The 20,216-nt window shown below is 37.3% G+C and overlaps 1 protein-coding gene across 1 annotated transcript; it reads left to right on the top strand.

The window, feature by feature from the left end:
* The first annotated feature begins 16,946 nt into the window (after positions 1 to 16,946).
* Positions 16,947 to 18,338, top strand: LOC138326551 (uncharacterized). Its single transcript, XM_069272648.1, has one exon. It carries the CDS (start codon positions 16,947 to 16,949, stop codon positions 18,336 to 18,338), a length of 1,392 nt encoding a protein of 463 aa, XP_069128749.1.
* Positions 18,339 to 20,216: the final 1,878 nt, after the last annotated feature.

Raw genomic sequence — 20,216 nt, 5'->3', positions numbered from 1 at the left:
TGATGATATATAGTATTTCTGTCATGATATATGGTAATCATGGTCCCAGCATAGTGTTGAATAATATGGTATTTCTCCCAGCATTGATGTTTGAATGCTATAATCGATATGGTATTTCTGTTTAAAATGTGTTTGATGTTATATGTCATATAGATTTCTCCCAGCATAGTGTTTGATGTTATATATGGTATTTCTCCCAGCATATAGTGTTTTATGAATAAATGGTATTTCTCCCAGCATAGTGTTTGATTATATATGGTATTTCCCCAGCATAGTGTTTGATGATATAAATGGTATTTCTGTGTTTGATATCAAATATATGGTATTTCTCCAGCATTAATGTTTGATGATATATATGGTATTTCTCAAGCAGTGTTATTTGATGATAGATGGTATTTCTCCCAGCATAGTGTTTGATGATAATATGGTATTTCTTACATAGTATTTTTGATGATATATATGGTATTTCTCCCAGCATAGTGTTTGATGATATATATGGTATTTCTCTCCCAGCATAGTGTTTGATGATATATATATGGTATTCAGTTTCCCAGCTATATAGTGTTTGATGATATATTATTATTTCTCCTGCAGCAGTGTTTTAGATGATATATACAATTTATATGCATATATTTCTCCCAGCATAGTGTTTGATGATATATATGGTATTTCATGATTGATGATATATATGGTATTTCTCCATAGTTGTTTATGATATATGGTATTTCTCCCAGCATAGTGTTTTGAATATATATGGTATTCCTCCCAGCATAGTGTTTGATGATATATATGGTATTTTCTCCCAGCATAGTGTTTGATGATTATTAATGGTTTTTCCTCCCAGCAGTTTTGATGATATATATGGTATTTCTCCCAGCATAGTTGTTTAATGATATTATGGTATTTCTCCCAGCAAGTGTTTTGATGATATAATATGGTATTTCTCCCAGCATAGTGTTGATGATGATTATAATGGTATTTCTCCCAGCATAGTGTTTGATGATATATGGTATTTCTCCCAGCAGATGACTTATTTTCCCAGCATGGTTTGATATATTATGGTATTTCTCCCAGCTGTGTGTTTGATGATATATATGGATCTCCCAGCATAGTGTTTTGTATGATATATATGTGATTTATAAGTGTTTGATGATATATATGGTATTTCTTCCCAGCAGTGTTTAGTGTTTAGTATGAGCATACGATGTTTTGGTATTTCTCCCATTAGTTTTGATGTCATATATATGGTATTTCTCCCAGCATAGTGTTTGATGATATATATGGTATTTCTCCCAGCAGTGATATGATGATATATGGTATTTCTCCCGTAGCATAGTGTTTGATATATATGGTATTTCTCCCAGCAGTGTTTGATGATATATATGTGTATTTCTCCCAGATATTGATTATGTGTTTTGATGTTAATGTTTGATGGTAATGTTTTCTCTCCAGCAGTGTGTTTTGATGATATATATGGTATTTTTCTCCCAGCATGTGTTTGATGATATATATGGTATTTCTCCCAGCTTAGTGTTTGATGTTATATATAGTATATTTTTCTCCGCATAGTGTTATATGATGATATATATGGTATTTCTCCCAGCACGATATAATTATTTCTCCCAGCAGTGTGTTTGATGATATATATGGTATTTCTCCCAAATAGTGTTTGATGATAAATATGGTATTAAATCCCATCAGTGTTTGATGATATATATGGTATTTCTCCCAGCATAGTGTTTGATGATATATATGGTATTTCTCCAGCATAGTGTTTGATTGATATAAATGGTATTTCTCCCAGCTATAATATTATATTATATGTTTATGATCTATTATGGTAGCAAAGTATTGTCAATGATAATATATGGTATTATGTCCCAGCATAGTGTTTGATGAATATTTATGGTATTTCTCCCAGCATAGTGTTTGATGATATATATGGTATATTCTTAAAATGTATTCTCCCATATGTGTTTGATGATATATATATGGTATTTCTCCCAGCATAGTGTTTGATGATATATATGGTATTCTCCCAGCATAGTTTTGATGATATATATGGTATTTCTTATGGTGTTTGATGATATATATGGTATTTGTTCCCAGCATAGTGTTTGATGAATATATATGGTATTTATTGCATATATTTTGAGTGTTTGATGATTTCTCCCAAAATATGGATGATTTATATGTATTTCTCCCAGTTTCAGTGTTTGATTATAATATAATGGTATTTCTCCCAGCATAGTGTTTAATGATATATATGGTAATTTTCACATGTTTAGCATTATTATTTTATTAATGTGTTTATATTATGGTATTGTTCCACAGATCATTGATGATGATATATATGGTATTTCTCCCAGCATAGTGTTTGATGAAAATGGTATTTTATATTGTTTATATATATGGTAACTCCCAGCATAGTGTTTGATGATATATATGGTATTTTCTCCCAGCATAGTTTTGATGATATAATTTGGTATTTTCCCAAGTGTTTGATGATATTTTATGTTAGTGATTATATATGGTATTTCTCCCAGCATAGTGTTTGATGAATATATATGGTATTTCTCCCAGCATATACTTGTTTGATGATAGTATAATGGTATTTCTCCCAGCATAGTGTTTGATGATATAAATGGTTTTACGGAGCATTGTGTTTGATGATATATATGTATTTCTCCCAGCATAGTGTTTGATGATATATATGGTATTTCTCCCAGCATAGTGTTTGATTATAATATGGTATTTCTCCCAGCACTGTGAAGTGTATTTTTGATGATATATATGTTTTTTTCCCAGCAGTGTCAATGATTATGGTTTCTCCAGCAGTTGAAATATGATATCTCCAGCAGTTGATGTTTCAAATGATTATATATATGGTATTTCTCCCAGCATAGTGTTTGATGATATAATATGGTATTTCTAACATATTTGTTTGTGATATATATGGTATATCTCCCAGCATAGTGTTTGATGATATAGTTATGTATATTTCTCGAAAATAGTGTTTGATGATATTTATGGTTTTTCCCAAAGTGTTTTATTGATGTATTTCTATGATGATAATATGGTATTTTCTCCCAGCAGTGTTTAAATGATATATGGATTTCTACAGTGGATGATATATATGGTATTTCTCCCAGCATAGTTTTGATGATATATCATTCATGAAATACTGAATTAAATTTTTGAAGGATGAGGTTGCGGTTGCATAAAGTAAAAAATGGGGGTTGCGGTTTTTGGTCATTCAATAGCTATAATGGGGCGGATGATATTTGCCATTTTCCATGACCTCAGAGTGTTTCGGAGATGTTTGCGTTTAATGTTATTATCACTCAGACAATCAATTAAGTTTCCGTTCCGTATTGATCAGTTTTAATATTAGCATTGGTATGTATATGTAAGAATGGTATGTCAGCTTTAACTCTTCATTTGTTATTATAAAACTGTGTAGCAACAAACAGGAAAATTATATAAAATTATTATGAAGATCATGAAGCATTTTTCACCCCACGTACACACGTACCCGTTATAAAAATACATGATATGCATTGTGTTACTCTGTAGTCTTCGTAATAAGAGTAGGCTCTAGTAGCCGCTACAGAGACGCCTACTGCTACAGGCGATTGATAACACAGTAAATAAATAAAAGTAAATAAAAAAAATAGAACTGAGGAGAGCAGCCTTGCTCGCTATATAAAGTGATTCGGATATTATGTATATGTCAATATGTCATTAATGTGTGATTTTGTTGTTGTTACTGTCTTGTTATTTGCCATCAAATTACTTGTGTAATTACAAAAGCGCAATACAATAAAATTAAAATTGAATTGAAGTAAAAAGAGACGCCAAAATGCCAATAATTTTACTAGTGTCTAAGAAGGAAAATTTTCCGTTTCTCAACCGATATCAATGAAACTTGGAACGCTATGACGACGAATGGAATGCTACATAACAGTGTATAAAACATCAAAATATGATGATTATTTTTCAAAATATTGCCGAAAACGGCTGTTCCGAGATAAATGGGACACACAGTAGTTGGCATCGAAAAAAGGAACCGATACTGAGAGTAATTTTGTTTCTTTCCAGGAATGGTTAAGCGAAAAAGTAGCCTGTGGTTGAACAAACCTAAAGTACGGCATCGCAAACCTGCGTCACAGGCATTCATTCAATCGACAGCTAAAACGTGTACGTTCCTATCCCCGTCGGTCAAATCGTGGAAACGAATTGTAACTCCTCTGAAAGGATCAACTCCAAAAAGGTCAAGGATACATTCTCCTTTAAAACGAATTACACCTGGCTCGTCATTTGAAAAAAGATCTCATGCTGACATTCCGGGTGATGTTGCCCTGTTCCGTTCCGTATTGAAGAAACTTGCAGAAAAGGGTCTACAACAAAACTTTTTGAAATTTCTAGAGGTGATTGATCAAGGCAAATTCCCATTGGACAACATATGCTTTCTACTTCTCTTGGAAACTGCACAGTTCTACGCTGGAAAATGTTCTTCACAAATGCGTTATTCAGATACTACGAAACGTTTTTGGAAACTTGGATATCGACTGTTTCATGCTAAATTTCTGTATTTTATGGGTGGTGCAAAACACTTAGGCCAAGTGACTGGTGATATATCATCTGGGGACTTGAATCCAGTCGACGCAGATATTAACTTTGCGGTTCCTAGTGTAAACACTCTCGAGTCGTTTGATGTGAGTCACGTCGACATTCCGAAAACTACACAGCCGGGGGTCATCCTGCCAATTCTCAAATCATTGAAGCAGCTGGGAAGTCGCCAATACATGCTTTGTGCAGACGGGAAAAAGGTGACATCTGGAGTTGACACTAAAGGAGGGGATGTAGACATGTTTGGCCACGAGCAACATCCTACATTAAAAGAGAGACAAGAACTTCTAGAAAATCAGAAGGTACAGATAGGGAAGCTACCATGTGATGACGGAGACAGTTCCGTTTTCAAATTACACGGAGTAGTAACAATTGCTGGATCGCGCATGAAGGATGCACGGGAACTTACATTCCGACAAACGTTTGGCCTAGAGAAATTCAAGAAAATGGCTGGACCTGACTTGAGAACTTCGAAATACCAGAGGGTAATAAGTATGTTCCATGCGTCGTTGCATCAGCTGAACGAATTCCTCAATGAAACACTCGGACTCGTAAATGAATTATTGGAGATTGCCAGTCAGCTGAATGATACACGTGTCCTGTTCACAGCAGCAAGAGAAGTGGATCAATCTTTCCAGTCTAACATGTTAACCTTGTGGGATGATGACCAGGAGCACGAGTCTCTGGATCCGCGAATCCTGAAACAGAGAACAGAACCGTGGTTCTTACTTCGCAAGAAAGCCAGAGTAACAGGAAGCTCCCTACATGACGCTCTTGGGCTTAGAAATTTGAAACTTCAAAAGCAGCATTTTGATGTTTATGTCAAGCAGAAGGAAACAAACACTGTGATTGAACCGGAACTTCAAAAGAAATTTGATCACGGAACACAGCACGAGATCGACGCTATTGCGACTCTTGTTGGGAAAATAATGCCTTCTTATTTTCCAAATTGTACTTACGTGGAGGAAGGATGCTATGTGATCTGCGGTAACTCCAGGGACGTATTAGGCGTTGTTTCACCTGACGGGAGTGTACGACAGAATGATCCTTCCAGTCCCAACGGTATCGGTAAAACTGTGGCGGCCATCGAAATCAAATGTCCGTTCCCATCAGGAACACAGCTTCCGGTACACTACACACTACCGGATTACTACGTAATGCAGTGCTTAGCAGAGATGAAGGTTCTTGAGGTAGATCTCCTGCTGTTCATCTCGTACTCTGAGAAAAGTACAACATTCTTCAAAGTACGTTTTAGCGCAGAACTTTGGGATATGGCATGGGATGAAGTAGTGAGGCTTTATGATGTTGAAGACCCCCAAAAACAGACAAAGACGAATCCGATGATGAACGAGCTCCGGTCACGGATCACAGAATTCACCAAAACAAATGTTGAGTTCCTGTGTGAAGTACAGTCATGCAGAATGATCAGCTCAGGATTGTGTAGCTCTGAAGCGGGATCCCCCTTTCTACATTCATGGACGAATAACGACTCCAATATTTCCCCTCCTGTCCGTGATCTGGCCGAGGTGACAGCCAAAGCTTTGAATGTTGTCCAAACAGGATACAATCTGTTGCGGAAGAAGGCTTCCGAGATAATGGTGTGGGTGCTAACCGACAAAGATCGTAACTCGCGGAAAGAACTACCTTGTACACTACCTATAGCTTATGGATTGAAAGACTATCGCCTCACAGCAACCGAGATGAGGAATGCGACAGAAGAAGTGCTGGATCAATGTGACCAGAATGGGTTGGATATTCTCACATTTTACACGGATGGACAGTGGATACAGCTGATGGCAAGGGACAAGGGTGGTCAGCCTCTCACGGTGTATCAACTACAAAAAGACACATGGAAGCGGGTCTTAAAGAATCCGAAACAAGCACTCGTCAAGAAGATTGAGGAGGTCCATCACATGTCTAATTCGGGTCAGCTCCTCGATGCGACAAGAATAGATTTTGATGGTGACAAAGCAACAGTAGAGCTGAAGGACGCGTCGCTATTCTCTATTTCGACTTGCAATGACCCGGAGGTGTGGAAGAAAAAAACAAAGAGGAAAAAGGGGAAAGAGGTCGAATCTACGGCAACTGAGGAAACTTCCAGAGTAGAGCTCCAGACAGCATGGTTGCCTGATCAAGTTGTGGACACCATCTTGAATTCTGACAATGAGCCAGAGATGTTAGAGGTCTTAAGTGACGTTTCAAGGGAAGTCATGGCGCAGGACCCTACCCTACCACAAGAAGAACCGGAAGATATTTTCGAGGAACTGGGTTTTGATTCTTTAGAGTCATTGGCCTTAGAACGTTGTTTACATCAGGACAACTTGACCGCCTCGTCTCCAAATAATGTTGAAAGGAATAGCCCTGTGGTCGAGGACATAACTATGGAAGCGGAGGACATAGTGGATTATGAAAATCTTGAAAACAACTCAAATCCGGATGACACTGAAGCAAGCACATCTACATCCACGACAGACAATATGAATCCGGAAAGCATGGATTGTGATGACAAGTTAATCGTAGAGCCATGCAACATTAGTGATATTTTGGACGCATTGAAAAACGACCCGAACACGGCAAAGAAATGGGAAAATGTTCATTGCAATCTAACGGAGAAAATCATACGGCAGATGCGACACAAGGATTTGAATGTCGTGTACGACAACGTCAAACAAAAACTTCCCTTAGAAATAAGGGTCTTCAAGACCAATTGGGTGAAGGATACAAAATGTGACTTTATACTCGGTGTTCTTGGTTTCGCGGAAATGCCAAACATCGAAAAATACATCCGTGTCAAAAGATGGAATCCGTCATCACTAAGAAAACTGTCAATTGACGCAATATCTGCGAAATCATACCCAAAAGCAGCGCTGTCAGCAGCTTACGCCAGACATGTTTTTCCAGATGACCTTAAAGAATGGCAAACTCGAATGCCATTTCCGTCTCCAATTGGTGTAAGTGGGTTGGACGAGACGATTCAGTTTTGGTTTTCTTATCCGGAGAAAAGAGAGAATGGAAAGTTACTATGTAAGGGAATAGACTGTTCACATAATTTAACGCACATGCGAGTGCGTACGTGTACAACAGGATTATGTGGAGTGTCACCTGAAGCTTGGAAAGAGTATGCGAAATCTAAATCGAAGATCTAACGAGACTAAACTTAGTGTACCACACGTGGATGATCTTATAGACAAACAAAATGTACCCAATGCACGAACTAACTTTTGTGAGGAGGTCGAGGAATGGATGACTTCAAATGGATATGTTGAGGCTGCTGAACTGACACGAATTATCAGAAATTGGTATGATGCAAGTGATGAGCCAGGTATTCCAGCCGTGGACCGTGTTCGACATCTGTTGGCAATGCGAAAATATATGCTTACGGACGTGGACTTCGCAGCTTTCCCGCCACGTGGCCGCTACTTCAACGGAATCCAAGTTGTTACATTCGAGGGTATGCTCATGGATATCGACTCGAAAATTCAACTCTACCAAATATCGAATTCATATAATATTAGATCTGTTGGTAGCTTAGCTGCGGAGACAACTGTCGGAGTCCTCCAGGGAATGTCGCCAACTCCTCAAGTTGCCATCAAGGCTAGAGATATCCCTCCCCTGATATCGAGCGTGGTTGAAGTTCTTACATGCAAGATTAACCCAGAAAGGTGAGAAGTGTAAAACAGTTGTTAAAGTAATTAAGACTGGTCTGCACTTTATCAATAACATTTTCATGTCGTCTGTATTCATACTGATATTCATGAGTACTTATTCTTTACATATTCTTCAAATCGACCCTATCTTTGTGTTATGCACAAACGGATGTACAAATACAAAAAGATGCATACGAGTGTATTTTAAGGGCCCACAATTTTAAGTATTAGGATACAGTTGAGGATATATATATTGTTTTAATTGCATCATAAAGGAAATAATACTCTTCAGTAATGCTGGAGATCCAAAACATTGTTGATGTGAACTGAACTTCGTAGACAAAACTGTGCCATCTCATTAAACATTGTGTAAAATGTGTTGTTGTAGAGGATTCAGCATGAGGACTTCCCGAGTGTCTGGCGTGTATCCGGAGCATGTGGCTGAGGCATCTCACCAGGATTCTGACACTGCAGAATACATGCCATCAACCGAACTATTGACGCCAAGGTAGGACTGTTAAACGTATGGTACATGTAGTTGGAAGTCGTTGTGAGCATTGTTGCAATTGTTCCAGTATTGGACATTTCCTGATTCCACAGAGATTGAGATAGAGTTTGAGTTTGAGATACAAAATATAAAAAAACATATAGTGACCCAGCTGGCACAAACGTTCTCACAACGTTAATACAACGTTGTGACAGCGTTATAACGTTGTATCGACGTTGTTTCAACGTTATGTGCCGGCAGGGGAGATTTTTCCCGAGTTCTGCTTCACTGATTCTTGTAAATTGTATCTCAAACGCTAGCTCAATCTCTGTGAAGTCGGCAAATGTCCTTTGCTTAATTGTAGTTATCTAAAGTCGTCTAATTCTTCTAATTACAGAGACAACGAATTCGACACCGCAGAACGGAAAAAGCTGACGAGACGAAAAATAAAGTTTGGACTCGTTTCCGGACCTATGGAACCATCACGTGGAGCACGTTCTGTCAGACAATATCATAAGACTGACGAATCCATGATTTTGAGTACCAAACGGCTTGGCATTGATCACGCAATAGAATGATCACGACCAACAGATACAAAACGAAAAGGACAAGAATTGTACCAACATTCAAACAACCCCACCCAATTCAACACCTTACGATCACAAAATCCACGAGGAGACAACTTGCGGTAGATAATACCCCATGCAGCAGGGAGTCCCCCGTGAATCGACATAAAAACCGCAAACATACTCAATATCCGGATACTGACAAAAACATGAAACAAAAAGGAGACAACACGACCCCCGGCAGCCCAGGAGTGAGATCAGGTGTTCGCGACGAGTGAGCATCTCCTGCCCCACATGTGGCACCTGTCGTGCAGTCACCAATCGACAGTGGTCACAACGATAACGTCGTAATATCTAGATAAAAGACGACTGTAATTGTATGAGAGACGTAAACGGGTAAAATAGGATAATTCGTAGTGTAGTTAACAAGATTACACAGAGAACAGAGGACAAAGGACGCATTCGATTGTAAAAAACATCGTTTAATTATAAACATTTCAACAATTGTATACACCTTATAATGCTGCCTGCAAAACAATTATATAACAAATAGAACATGCAATTAATGAGATCAAAATTGTGAACACATGATGAGATTTGTTTGATTCTTAAAAATTCTTAAAATCATAAAAATCAGAAATCGAATCATAGAAAATGAAACAAACGGAAATTCTTTTCCTGCGAGTCATAAAATTATATTGATTGAAAGTGATGAAAAATGCTCAAAGCCATGTAAGGCATGGGAACGAATTGTGACAAAAAACACTTGTTCAAAAACATACTGCCATAGGTTTGCGATCATGATTCTTTTCTTCTGTTGACATAGGCTTATCATAGGAACAGTACATTATTATGATCATTCTATTTTCACAAAATTGAATGTATTTATATTAATATTGCTTATATACCGGTCTATGAATCAACAAGATACGGGTGTCAGCATAATATATGATGAGACGACGGAGACTGTTCATAACCTGACAACTGACACCCCCATATCACAACTTCGTGAGACGGCGAATGGGTCATATAAAAACAAATTGTTGTTTCTATATAACAATTGTCAGAATTTCTCAAGAAAACTAACAAAATAGTAATTGGAGAACACTCTCTAGTCGAATAAAAAAGATAATTCAAGTAATAAATGCGAACAATAGCCTTACATAATTTCGGAAAGTGTACATTGAAGGTAATTTTCAAAATGAAAAAAATGTATATAGCTCGATACATTTACATGTCATTGACAAGAACTTATCCAATTTTGTAACATGTTTATATTTTTATTATCATGATTAATTGTAATGATACTATAATATAATACTTTTCTGTGTCAACATAAAGTTTTGTGTGCAACGATTTTTTCAAAATCATGAACTGAAACTGTTTTATGATTAATAAACATGTGATTAGGAAGGAACGTATATTAAATTTACACGTACCAATAAGCAATTCATTCCGTGAATTGATTAAAGTGACCCACAGCGCGGGTTACTTTAACAAAAAATCAAGGATGCTTCATATTCTGTAATTTTACCTTTATCAGATCACTACCCTGATCATGTAATAGTCCATAACATTGAAAATGATTCATCGTAATTGTATAGTAGACTTTTTTTTTTTTTTTAATTTTCTGTCCTTATTTCTCAGTACAATTTTTCGCGTGATTCTTAAGACTCCTTCTGTAGGAAAATGTCTTATGGCATTTTGGGCAGGATAATTGTTTTGGGTTTACATGTACATGTTTTACATGAGTGCTGAGGTAACGTTTAGCAATAAACTTCTTTCCACATTCAGTACACTCGTGGTGTTGTTTTTTCTCTGATGCGGCCTTGCGTGCACGGGTGTCTGATGATATGAAGTGACTCTGTTGGTGCCTCCCTATATTGAAGCGTGTCTGGTAGGTTTTATCGCATAGCTCGCACTTCACACCCCCCTTTCCACCGTGAGAAATCCTGATGTGGTTTCCAAGGGTCGCTTTGGAGCTGCAGCTTTTCCCACAGTGTTGACATACCTGTGCCACAGCCTTGTGCGTTCTTTTTATGTGATCAACTAGATATCTATTTGCTGCAAACGTTTTGCCACAAGTAGAACATTTATAGCCCTCCATTCTTGTACCGTCATGTGCTTTAAGGTGCCTGTAAAGGCTCTGTTTATATCTGAACTGTTTATTACACACGTCACAGGCGTAGTTTGCCTCCTGTACCATTTCTTCATGGTGTACCGGTCCTACTTTAGATGTATCCGCCATAGTCTCTGCAATGAAATATAAATAAAAATTTAAAAAAACATTTGAATCAACGTCAACATACCTTAACAACACTTGAATAATTGCTAAAAAACGATGTAAAAAAGATACACAGTTGACTGGCACCTAATTATAAATAATTTAGTAATCGATGCAGTAAGTCGAAAAGGGGGATAAGCTGCTCCAGATGGTATCATTTCGTCCATTTTAGGACTCACCTGACAATCCGCACTCATAAAACCTACTTTATCCCAACCGCAACAATCAATGACGTTACTTTTTTACTTTACATTTTCCGCAACCACGAAAAACTACTTTATGTCAACCGCAATAATGACGTTACTTTTACCGACACATTTTCAAAATCGTATCTCTCAATCATCCGGTATTAGATTTAGAAAACCTTTTGAGAGGCTGTTTACAAGGGTTCGAAATTATAATATAATCAGTTGATATTGGTCTAGACTCGATTTGTAAAGCAGCATGAGATCATGAACTTGACAATTGGCGAAAAGTGGCAAAAATTATGCACTGTACGTAGGTGTTTGAAATACTGGGGCCATGCAGAAACAGGTTACCGCTTCCCGATTTTGGATATATCATCTCTGTACTCCGTGCACACTTCAGATTTCTGAAAAAAGCTTTCTGATGAGAAATATGACATTTTCTCTTCCGACTTACCTTCGTTTTCCGGCTCATAACCGCAAACTCTGCGTTACTTCAACCGCAATCTCCAAAGTACGGTTGGACACGGTGCTAATACACTTATGTAAATCCAAAGTCCAAACATTAGAATAATCTCCGCTAAAAAATAAAAAGTTGAAACTAAAGTAAAACAGGTAGATAGTCATTGTCCTCATTGTCCAGTTTAAAGCATCCTCGCCACTCCAGGGCTTCCGATCACTTACGATCTCTAGAGATCGTAAGTGATCGGAAGCCCTGGAGTGTCGAGGATGAGTTTAAAGGTGTAAACAGAGAACACATAATATGATTGTTAGAATACAACAAAGGTGATCTGTGTGACAGTGTTTGTTTCAAGTTCTCGTTATGTCAGGCAGAAGTTTGAAGTATGTTTGTACAAGATTATGAGACGGAAAATGAATAGCTCTCTGCCTAACATCATTTGTTGCTGCCATCGTCGTTTTCCTCAGTTGTTCTTTGAGTGTACAATGCCTTTCACAATCTTCTTTTTTTAACGTACATTCCTTATCCGCAGTATGCCCCCTTTCGAGGATGCACTGGGGTACTTCGGTGCACATCTAAGAACCGCTCGAAATGGTGCTGACTTATTTCCTTTACTCTAGATGTTGGTTCGGACATATCGGCAATAAATATAATGGCGGCCAATCTACATGCATACTTTTGTCTCGTTCAGCCAAAAGCTTGATATTGGGGTAATATGCGAAGCCAACAAGAGTCTGGTTGAACGAGTAGAAGTATACTGTACATGTCTCTATGTAGACTGGATTGCCTGCCGTAATTATTCTACTCTCCGGTAGCTAGGCTTCGCTCCGAAAATACAACGACAGATCAGGGTAATCTCTCCCGGAGTTCATTGCGGTCCCCACGGGACCTCGGGTCACAGAATAGTACGTCATGACGATTGTTTAATACATTGCGTCCCTTTATATATGACGTCAAAGTGATTTTTAAACGGCGGACGTCGTATGCAAATCGTGACTATTTATTTACAAGTAAATCTGATTTATCCGCAAAAGAATCCATCATTGTTTGGTTGGTTTGATACTGAATGATCAAATTTCATTATGTCAGAACTGTCAGTCGTTTACATGAAAATGATACAAAAGAAAACTTACAATGTGTATTGAAGAATTTAGTAGGAAAATGTGAACTTTTATAGTAACTTCATCATGAACAACAGCAACATTTTAGAAGAAATATACAGTTATATACAACGAAAGGCATACAACACGCAAACAGGAGACCTCGTACTGTCTGCTTTGTGTAACGCATTTAATGTTTCGGTAGTGGTGTACATAGTAAGTCACGGTGGAATCGATGAAATTCACCAGGATCCCCGACCATCACAGGACGGGGCGTCATTGGGAACTATCTTTCTGATTTTATCGGGAGAGGGAGGTAATGCACAATACAGCGTGGCTTCCCCTGCAACGAATGGCATTCAACCTAATGCAAATCTTCCTGATGTCGGTCCTCAAAAAATTTTTATCCGCAAGCAGTCCGTCCTTTCCCGAAAGCGACCCCAAGAAAAGGTGTACACAAAGGCCGTAAAAAGAGGAGTGCCATACTGACGGATACCCCAGAGCTGAAAATTATCGAGGAGGAATCGCTTAAAAAGAAACAGAAAGAAAAACAGCAACCTGCACCAAGACGTAAAAGACAAAGAAACAAAGGAGGAAAGCAAAAGAGACAAAAGAAAACGAAGGCCATTGCCGTGATTGAAGAGGATAGTAGTGACGATGATGATTACTTCTGTTTAGTTTGTCTAGAGTCTTATGCTAACAGTAAGCCGAACGAGTCTTGAATTCAGTGCATCAATTGCAAGTTGTGGTCCCACGAGGAATGTACCGATGGGTCATCAGTATACATTTGCCAGAACTGCGAATCTGATGATGATTTATTTTGAGATGCGTGGTAATTTAAAGATAAATTGAAACCTCTGAACTTGTCATACAAATGTACTAGTGTCTACTACTTCACCCTGTGCCGCTGCTATCCAATTACATATTACAAAATGTATTTGAATTATTTCGTTTTTCTTTTCTATTTAGTCTTAAACAAATATATTCTGTATATTGATATTTTGCAAAGTATGCAAGAATTGATTCTCTGAAAATTTCACGAATAATATACAGGTATATGTGAACGTGTACGCTACGCTTTTACATACAATGACACTCTAGACACATGTATAAAATACATGATCAAGCAATTTGCCTCTGGCAAGTTAAGCTATTCAAGTTAAGAATAAGTAATATTTAGTCTATGCTTATCAATGATTTGTTGTGTTTTGGATTCGTGACTAAATCGACCTATGTCAAAACAACACATGTTTGTAACTGTACCTGTATTGTATTTGAACAATCGTACCACTCATTTGTAATACGTTGTAATTCAACCACTTTTGTAAACATTTTTCTTTGTTATATCATGACAAACAAAAAAAAACAAAAAAAACAATGTTCATAGACCATTTAAAAAAAACACACACACACCCTTACTCAAGGTACATGTACATGTACATATGTATATGAAGTAAACTTAAGCTGGCAAAAAAATACTGGTTAATAATAAGCTAACGATTTATGAATACTATACATGTGCATCAATATATACATATCCAGATATCATTAGAATACCTTTATTAATTTATTAGTAACGTCAACAATATTTGTATAGGTTCGCGGCAAAGACTTATAAGTACGTCGTCCTTGGTACGCGGAAAGTGTGTGGCTCAACTTACCCCGGTTGGTTGCTCAAGTAGCACCGGACACGGGGTAAGTTGAGCCATTTAACTGAGAACTTGAAATGATTATTATTGTAATATGGAGGCCAAAGAAAATACTTTTAACATACAAAATTAAAGAGACATATGTGCACTTTACGATAGACCTCGAACGGGGCTTCGTTAGATCTTGTATTGGAGCGTAACGTAGAGTATCGCAGTGGAGCGGAATTACAAGTCTAATTTTAATTAGATTGGAAAATTCACCTAAATGAATTATTCTCCTGATGTCTCCACATCTGTCCCCATGCTGTACGCCTCTGTATATATATAGTCATTACTCACATGCTCAACATTAATATGAATAACAAAATCATTAGAATAATAAAGTAAAAGAAAACTACTTTGGTTTGCACACAACACACTATTTCTTTTTGGAAGGTCTCTCATTAAGACCCATATTGACGTCATTATTTTGTAAGCACAATTTACGCCATTTCTCTCGAAAAGTATGACGTTAATTACGCTCGCAAACACAGGACGCCACGTGCACAATCAGTGCAAGTCTACCCTCAAATACTAGCTGCTAACAAAGTGATCCTGACATTTACCGTATTCGATCCAATAAAGACTAAAACTATCAAAACTGTATAGGTTTGCACTTTCTTTGCAATAATTTCTTCTTAGTACGCATATTTTCATTTTTTCAATTATCTAAACGACCCGGGATCTTATTGTGCATCCATCTTAACCTTAGATACTTAATCTTAACTGGAGCACTGGAATATATGTACAATACTATTAACAAAATTATCTTATTTAATTTCCTAATTCTGTAACAACTACATGTGTCCTACTCCTGATCATCTCATCAAAGTGATCACCATTTAGGTAATCCAACATTGTTTTGACTGTGAATCGTATCTTTCTGATAGTGATTTTAGGCATGAAAGACCTCTTGTGCGCATTGCGATGTTGCTTGCAGATTTGTTTGAGTACATATGTTTCATATGTTTCTGAATGTCTTTGACGAGGTACTCCATCTGTAGATCCGCTGGAATATGTTTCTGAATGTCTTTGACGAGGTACTCCATCTGTAGATCCGCTGGAATATGTGGATGTCTTTGACGAGGTTTTCCATCTGTAGATCCGCTGGAATATGTGGATGTCTTTGACGAGGTACACCATCTGTAGATCTGCTGGAATATGTGAATGTGTTTGACGAGGTACTCCATCTGTAGATCCGCTGGAATATGTGAATGTCTTTGACTTCATTGTTCAAACAATGAAAAATCAAGTTCAAAGCCATTTATTTATTATCTTTATCTTAATATTTGATGAATTAATTATGGTAACATTCAAATAGTCAATATTTCATATGTACATGAATAGTTTTTCAAGAAAAATGTGTTTCTCACCAATGACATCTTTTGCTGTTGTTTGGCATTCCTTTGACAGTATTAGATCGTCAAGGATAGCAGTAAGAAGTCTTTGACCTCTTCTCGTCATCATGGTGATCATTCTGTTCCTGTCTCTCCTTCGCCAGCATCTTCTGGTAAGCATATCACTTGCAAACCTCAAGATCCTCCCTCTTCGAGTGGATTCGTCGCCGTGGTGAGAAATAAGACTACCCGTCTTTTTCTTTGCGGCATGTCAGCGTCATGTACATTCAATGATATTCAATCTTATCTAAGCGAACGCGGGGTAACGGCTACTTTCATTCGCATCATGAAAAGTAAGATAAAGCACAGCGTTTCTGCTCAAGTCAACATACTTTCGTCTGACGTCGGGAGAACAAAATCTGAAAAATTCTGGCCCAACGGATTACGAGTCAGGAAATGGTATTCAAAAAACCAGTACTACGGTGAAAGTGATGAATCCTCCAATGTTAATAATGACAGTTAAGCCCACGACTCTTTATGTATCTGTTATTCTATTCGTCATGGCTTCGATCCGGTTTATGTCATGGAATGTTACTGGCATTATGTCAGCGGCTTCGCACCTTAACACTGCCCTCACTTCACATAACATCGACATATGTGGCATATCAGAGCATTGGTTACTTGAAGAGCAAAGACATCTATTTCAGAGTATACATAGTGACTATGCCAGTCATGTCATCTCTGACTTTTCACTTCATCCTTTAGCTCATGACAGAAGGCGCAAGGGAGGCGTCGCTTTATTATGGCGCAAAGATCTTTCAAGTCGAGTGACGGTAATTGATTCTGCTGATGATCGAATCGCAATACTGAAATTATCTTTGAACGCAAGCGTGGTATTCATAATGCAAGTTTATCTTCCGACATCTCGTTATGGTGCAGATACTTTTTCTGTATATGATGCAAAATTAAACGAATTCTGCGCGTCGTTCCTTTCTGAAGGTTCAGTTATTATTATGGGTGATCTTAATGCACGTTTAAGTGGTCCCAGAATCAACGGATATGAGAACAGCCGTGGTCACCAACTTCAAGTAGTCTTGAATCGTCATCAACTTTTCGCGGTAACAACGTCCTTGTTGTGCAATGGTCCTACCCATACCTATGTTCACTCTGATGACGGCTCATCTTCCTTGATCGATCACCTGATCATTGAATCTAGTAAACATGACCTTATCAAAGAATGCCGAGTGCTCAACGATTATTATCTTGATGTATCTAATCATCGTACTATTATTTGTGAAATGTGTTTTCCTGTCGACATTCCAACATCGTATGAACAAATGCCGCATACCTCATTTAAATGGAATTCAGCTGATGGTTCTGATTACTCCGAAATATATCGGCAAACACTCCAGTCACATTTGGTAAATTCTGATATATGCAAACGCGTCTTAGCATCCGAACAAGATATTGAAAGATTTACCAGAGATATTGCTTCTTGTCTTTACGCGGCGTCGGAGTCTTCTCTGAAGAAACGTAAGTTCCGCTCATTCCTGAAACCCTATTGGAAGGGTGAACTGAAGGCATTGCATAAGGAGATGTGGAGACTTCGTTGTGTGTGGGTTTCAAATGGACGGCCACGTGACTCTAACTCTGTTTCGTTTGCTCAATATAAGGAAGCAAAAAGAAAATTTAGGTTAAAACATAGACAGCTTTCAGAGTCTCATCTAGTGAACCTGAATATTGAGTTAGAATCTGCGGCTGATTTAAATCAAAAAACTTTTTGGTCAATGATTAAATCTCGACGTAGTGACTCGTGTGGTAATTCGGGGGCAGAAATGAAATTTGCAAACATTATTGTAAGAGATCCACCTAGCCTTGCCCTGCACTGGGGAGATTATTTCTCAAAAATGTATACTATTTCTCAAAAATGTATACAGAATCTTCTAATGTAAATTATAATGGTTCTTTTAAAGAGGAAATTGAAAACTCATTTAAATGTTTTATGGAAAATGAATCCCGTAATAACACTTCGTTCATTGATTTTACTTTTGACGAAGTAAAAAATATTTGTGTTAATCTCCCTCGTGGAAAAGCTGCAGGTGTTGACTTAATTGTTTACGAACATCTTATTTTTGCAGATGACTGTATTTTCCAGTGTCTATGTAATCTTTTTAATGCTTTTAAAAAATTACTTTTTGTTCCAATGGACCTCAAAAGAGGTATTATTTGTACACTCTATAAAGGTCATAATAAGCCAAAATCTGATCCTAACAGTTATCGAGCAATTTCCCTATTACCTGTTATTTTAAAAGTATATGAAAAGCTGATTCTAAATAGACTAGTGAGTGAAAACGTATTTCACGTTAACCCTTTACAAAATGGGTTTCAGAAAAATGTCAGTAGCACTATGACGTCATATCTTGTACATGAATCAGTTGTTTACTGTGGTGAAAACAATAGTAAATTGTTTTCTTGTTTTTTGGATGCTGCCAAAGCCTTCGATTGCGTTTGGCATAAGGGTCTGTTTTTCAAACTTATATCCCTTGGTTTTAATCGTGATTTTATTAATGTCATTGTCTCATTATATAATGATATGTACAGTGCAGTTCTTTATCAAGGTTTTATTTCAAAATGGTTTCCTATATGTCAGGGAACACGACAAGGGAGTATTCTCTCTCCTTGGCTTTATTCTGTGTACATTAATGATTTGTTAAATGAATTATGTTCTTCTAAGTCTTCTTTTTTTCATTCAAGACGTTAACGTCACTTGTCCTACTCAAGCAGACGATATAGTTCTTCTTTCACTATCTAAGCGTGATCTTGACAATTTAATGTATACTTGTTATATATATAGTTGTAATTGGAGATTTGAATATAATGCTTCAAAATCTATTGTTATTGTTTTTAATGAAAAAAGAAGTGGATTTTGTCAATACGAAACGTAAGTGGTTTCTTGGACCAAAAGAGGTAGTAGAGTCCTCTAATACTACACATGTTGGTATTTACGTGGACAAGTTTCGTCCTGGTCGTCCAGAAATGGACGAAATTGTGCATAAGTTGCGTGGACAAACCTTTGCGCTTATTCAGTGCAACTTGCTTGGCACAGGGATTAACCCCCTAACAAATTTAAAACTTTATAAGTCTATTGTTCTTTCTAGAGCTTTATTTGGTTGTGAGCTCTGGTTTGCACTTTCTTTAACCGATTTGCGGCGACTAGAGACTACCCATCATCTATGTACCAAACTTATACAGAATTTTCCAATACGTACTAGATCAGATATTGCATTGGGAATGTTAGGTATAGTATCTCTATCTGTATATATTGAACAATGTAAGTTAAGATTTTTTGCTGCTCTGTGTAATGTCAAGTCTGTATGTACTGCGAAGCAGTTGTTTTTGTTACGTCTATACCACATGTATTTAGGTATATATAAGTCGAAAACAGGTTTTATTTTCGACGTATGGAATATTTTTCATAAATACAACTTGCAGTCGTTTGTTTATGATTACTTAGAGTCAACCTGGATTCCAAGCAAACGTACATGGAAATATATTGTTAAAAATGTCTTACTTCTTGAGGAAAGTAATCAATGGAAACAGCGTCTGACATTAAACCCTGAATTGCGCAGGTTCAGAAATATTCACATGGAATTTTCTCCATCGATTTTGTGGTCAATTTCCAAAGTTTCTCCATCTTTTTCTGGTATCTGTAAACGCGTCTCCAAATTATGGATTACTCCCCCTGATTGTGAGTTACACTGTGCCAAATGCAATTTATGTGTGTCTGACGCTGTTGCCCATTGTACTTTAGATTGTAGAAATATAGATAT

Source organism: Argopecten irradians, chromosome 6 (genome assembly GCF_041381155.1).
Source record: "Argopecten irradians isolate NY chromosome 6, Ai_NY, whole genome shotgun sequence".
Lineage (NCBI taxonomy): Eukaryota > Metazoa > Mollusca > Bivalvia > Pectinida > Pectinidae > Argopecten > Argopecten irradians.
Note: the sequence above shows the minus strand (reverse complement) of the source record. Positions and strands in the feature narration are given on the sequence as shown.

Bases quoted from the DNA above. Each gene is read 5' to 3' on its own strand.
- LOC138326551 (XM_069272648.1), top strand. From the start codon at position 16,947: ATGGCTTCGATCCGGTTTATGTCATGGAATGTTACTGGCATTATGTCA.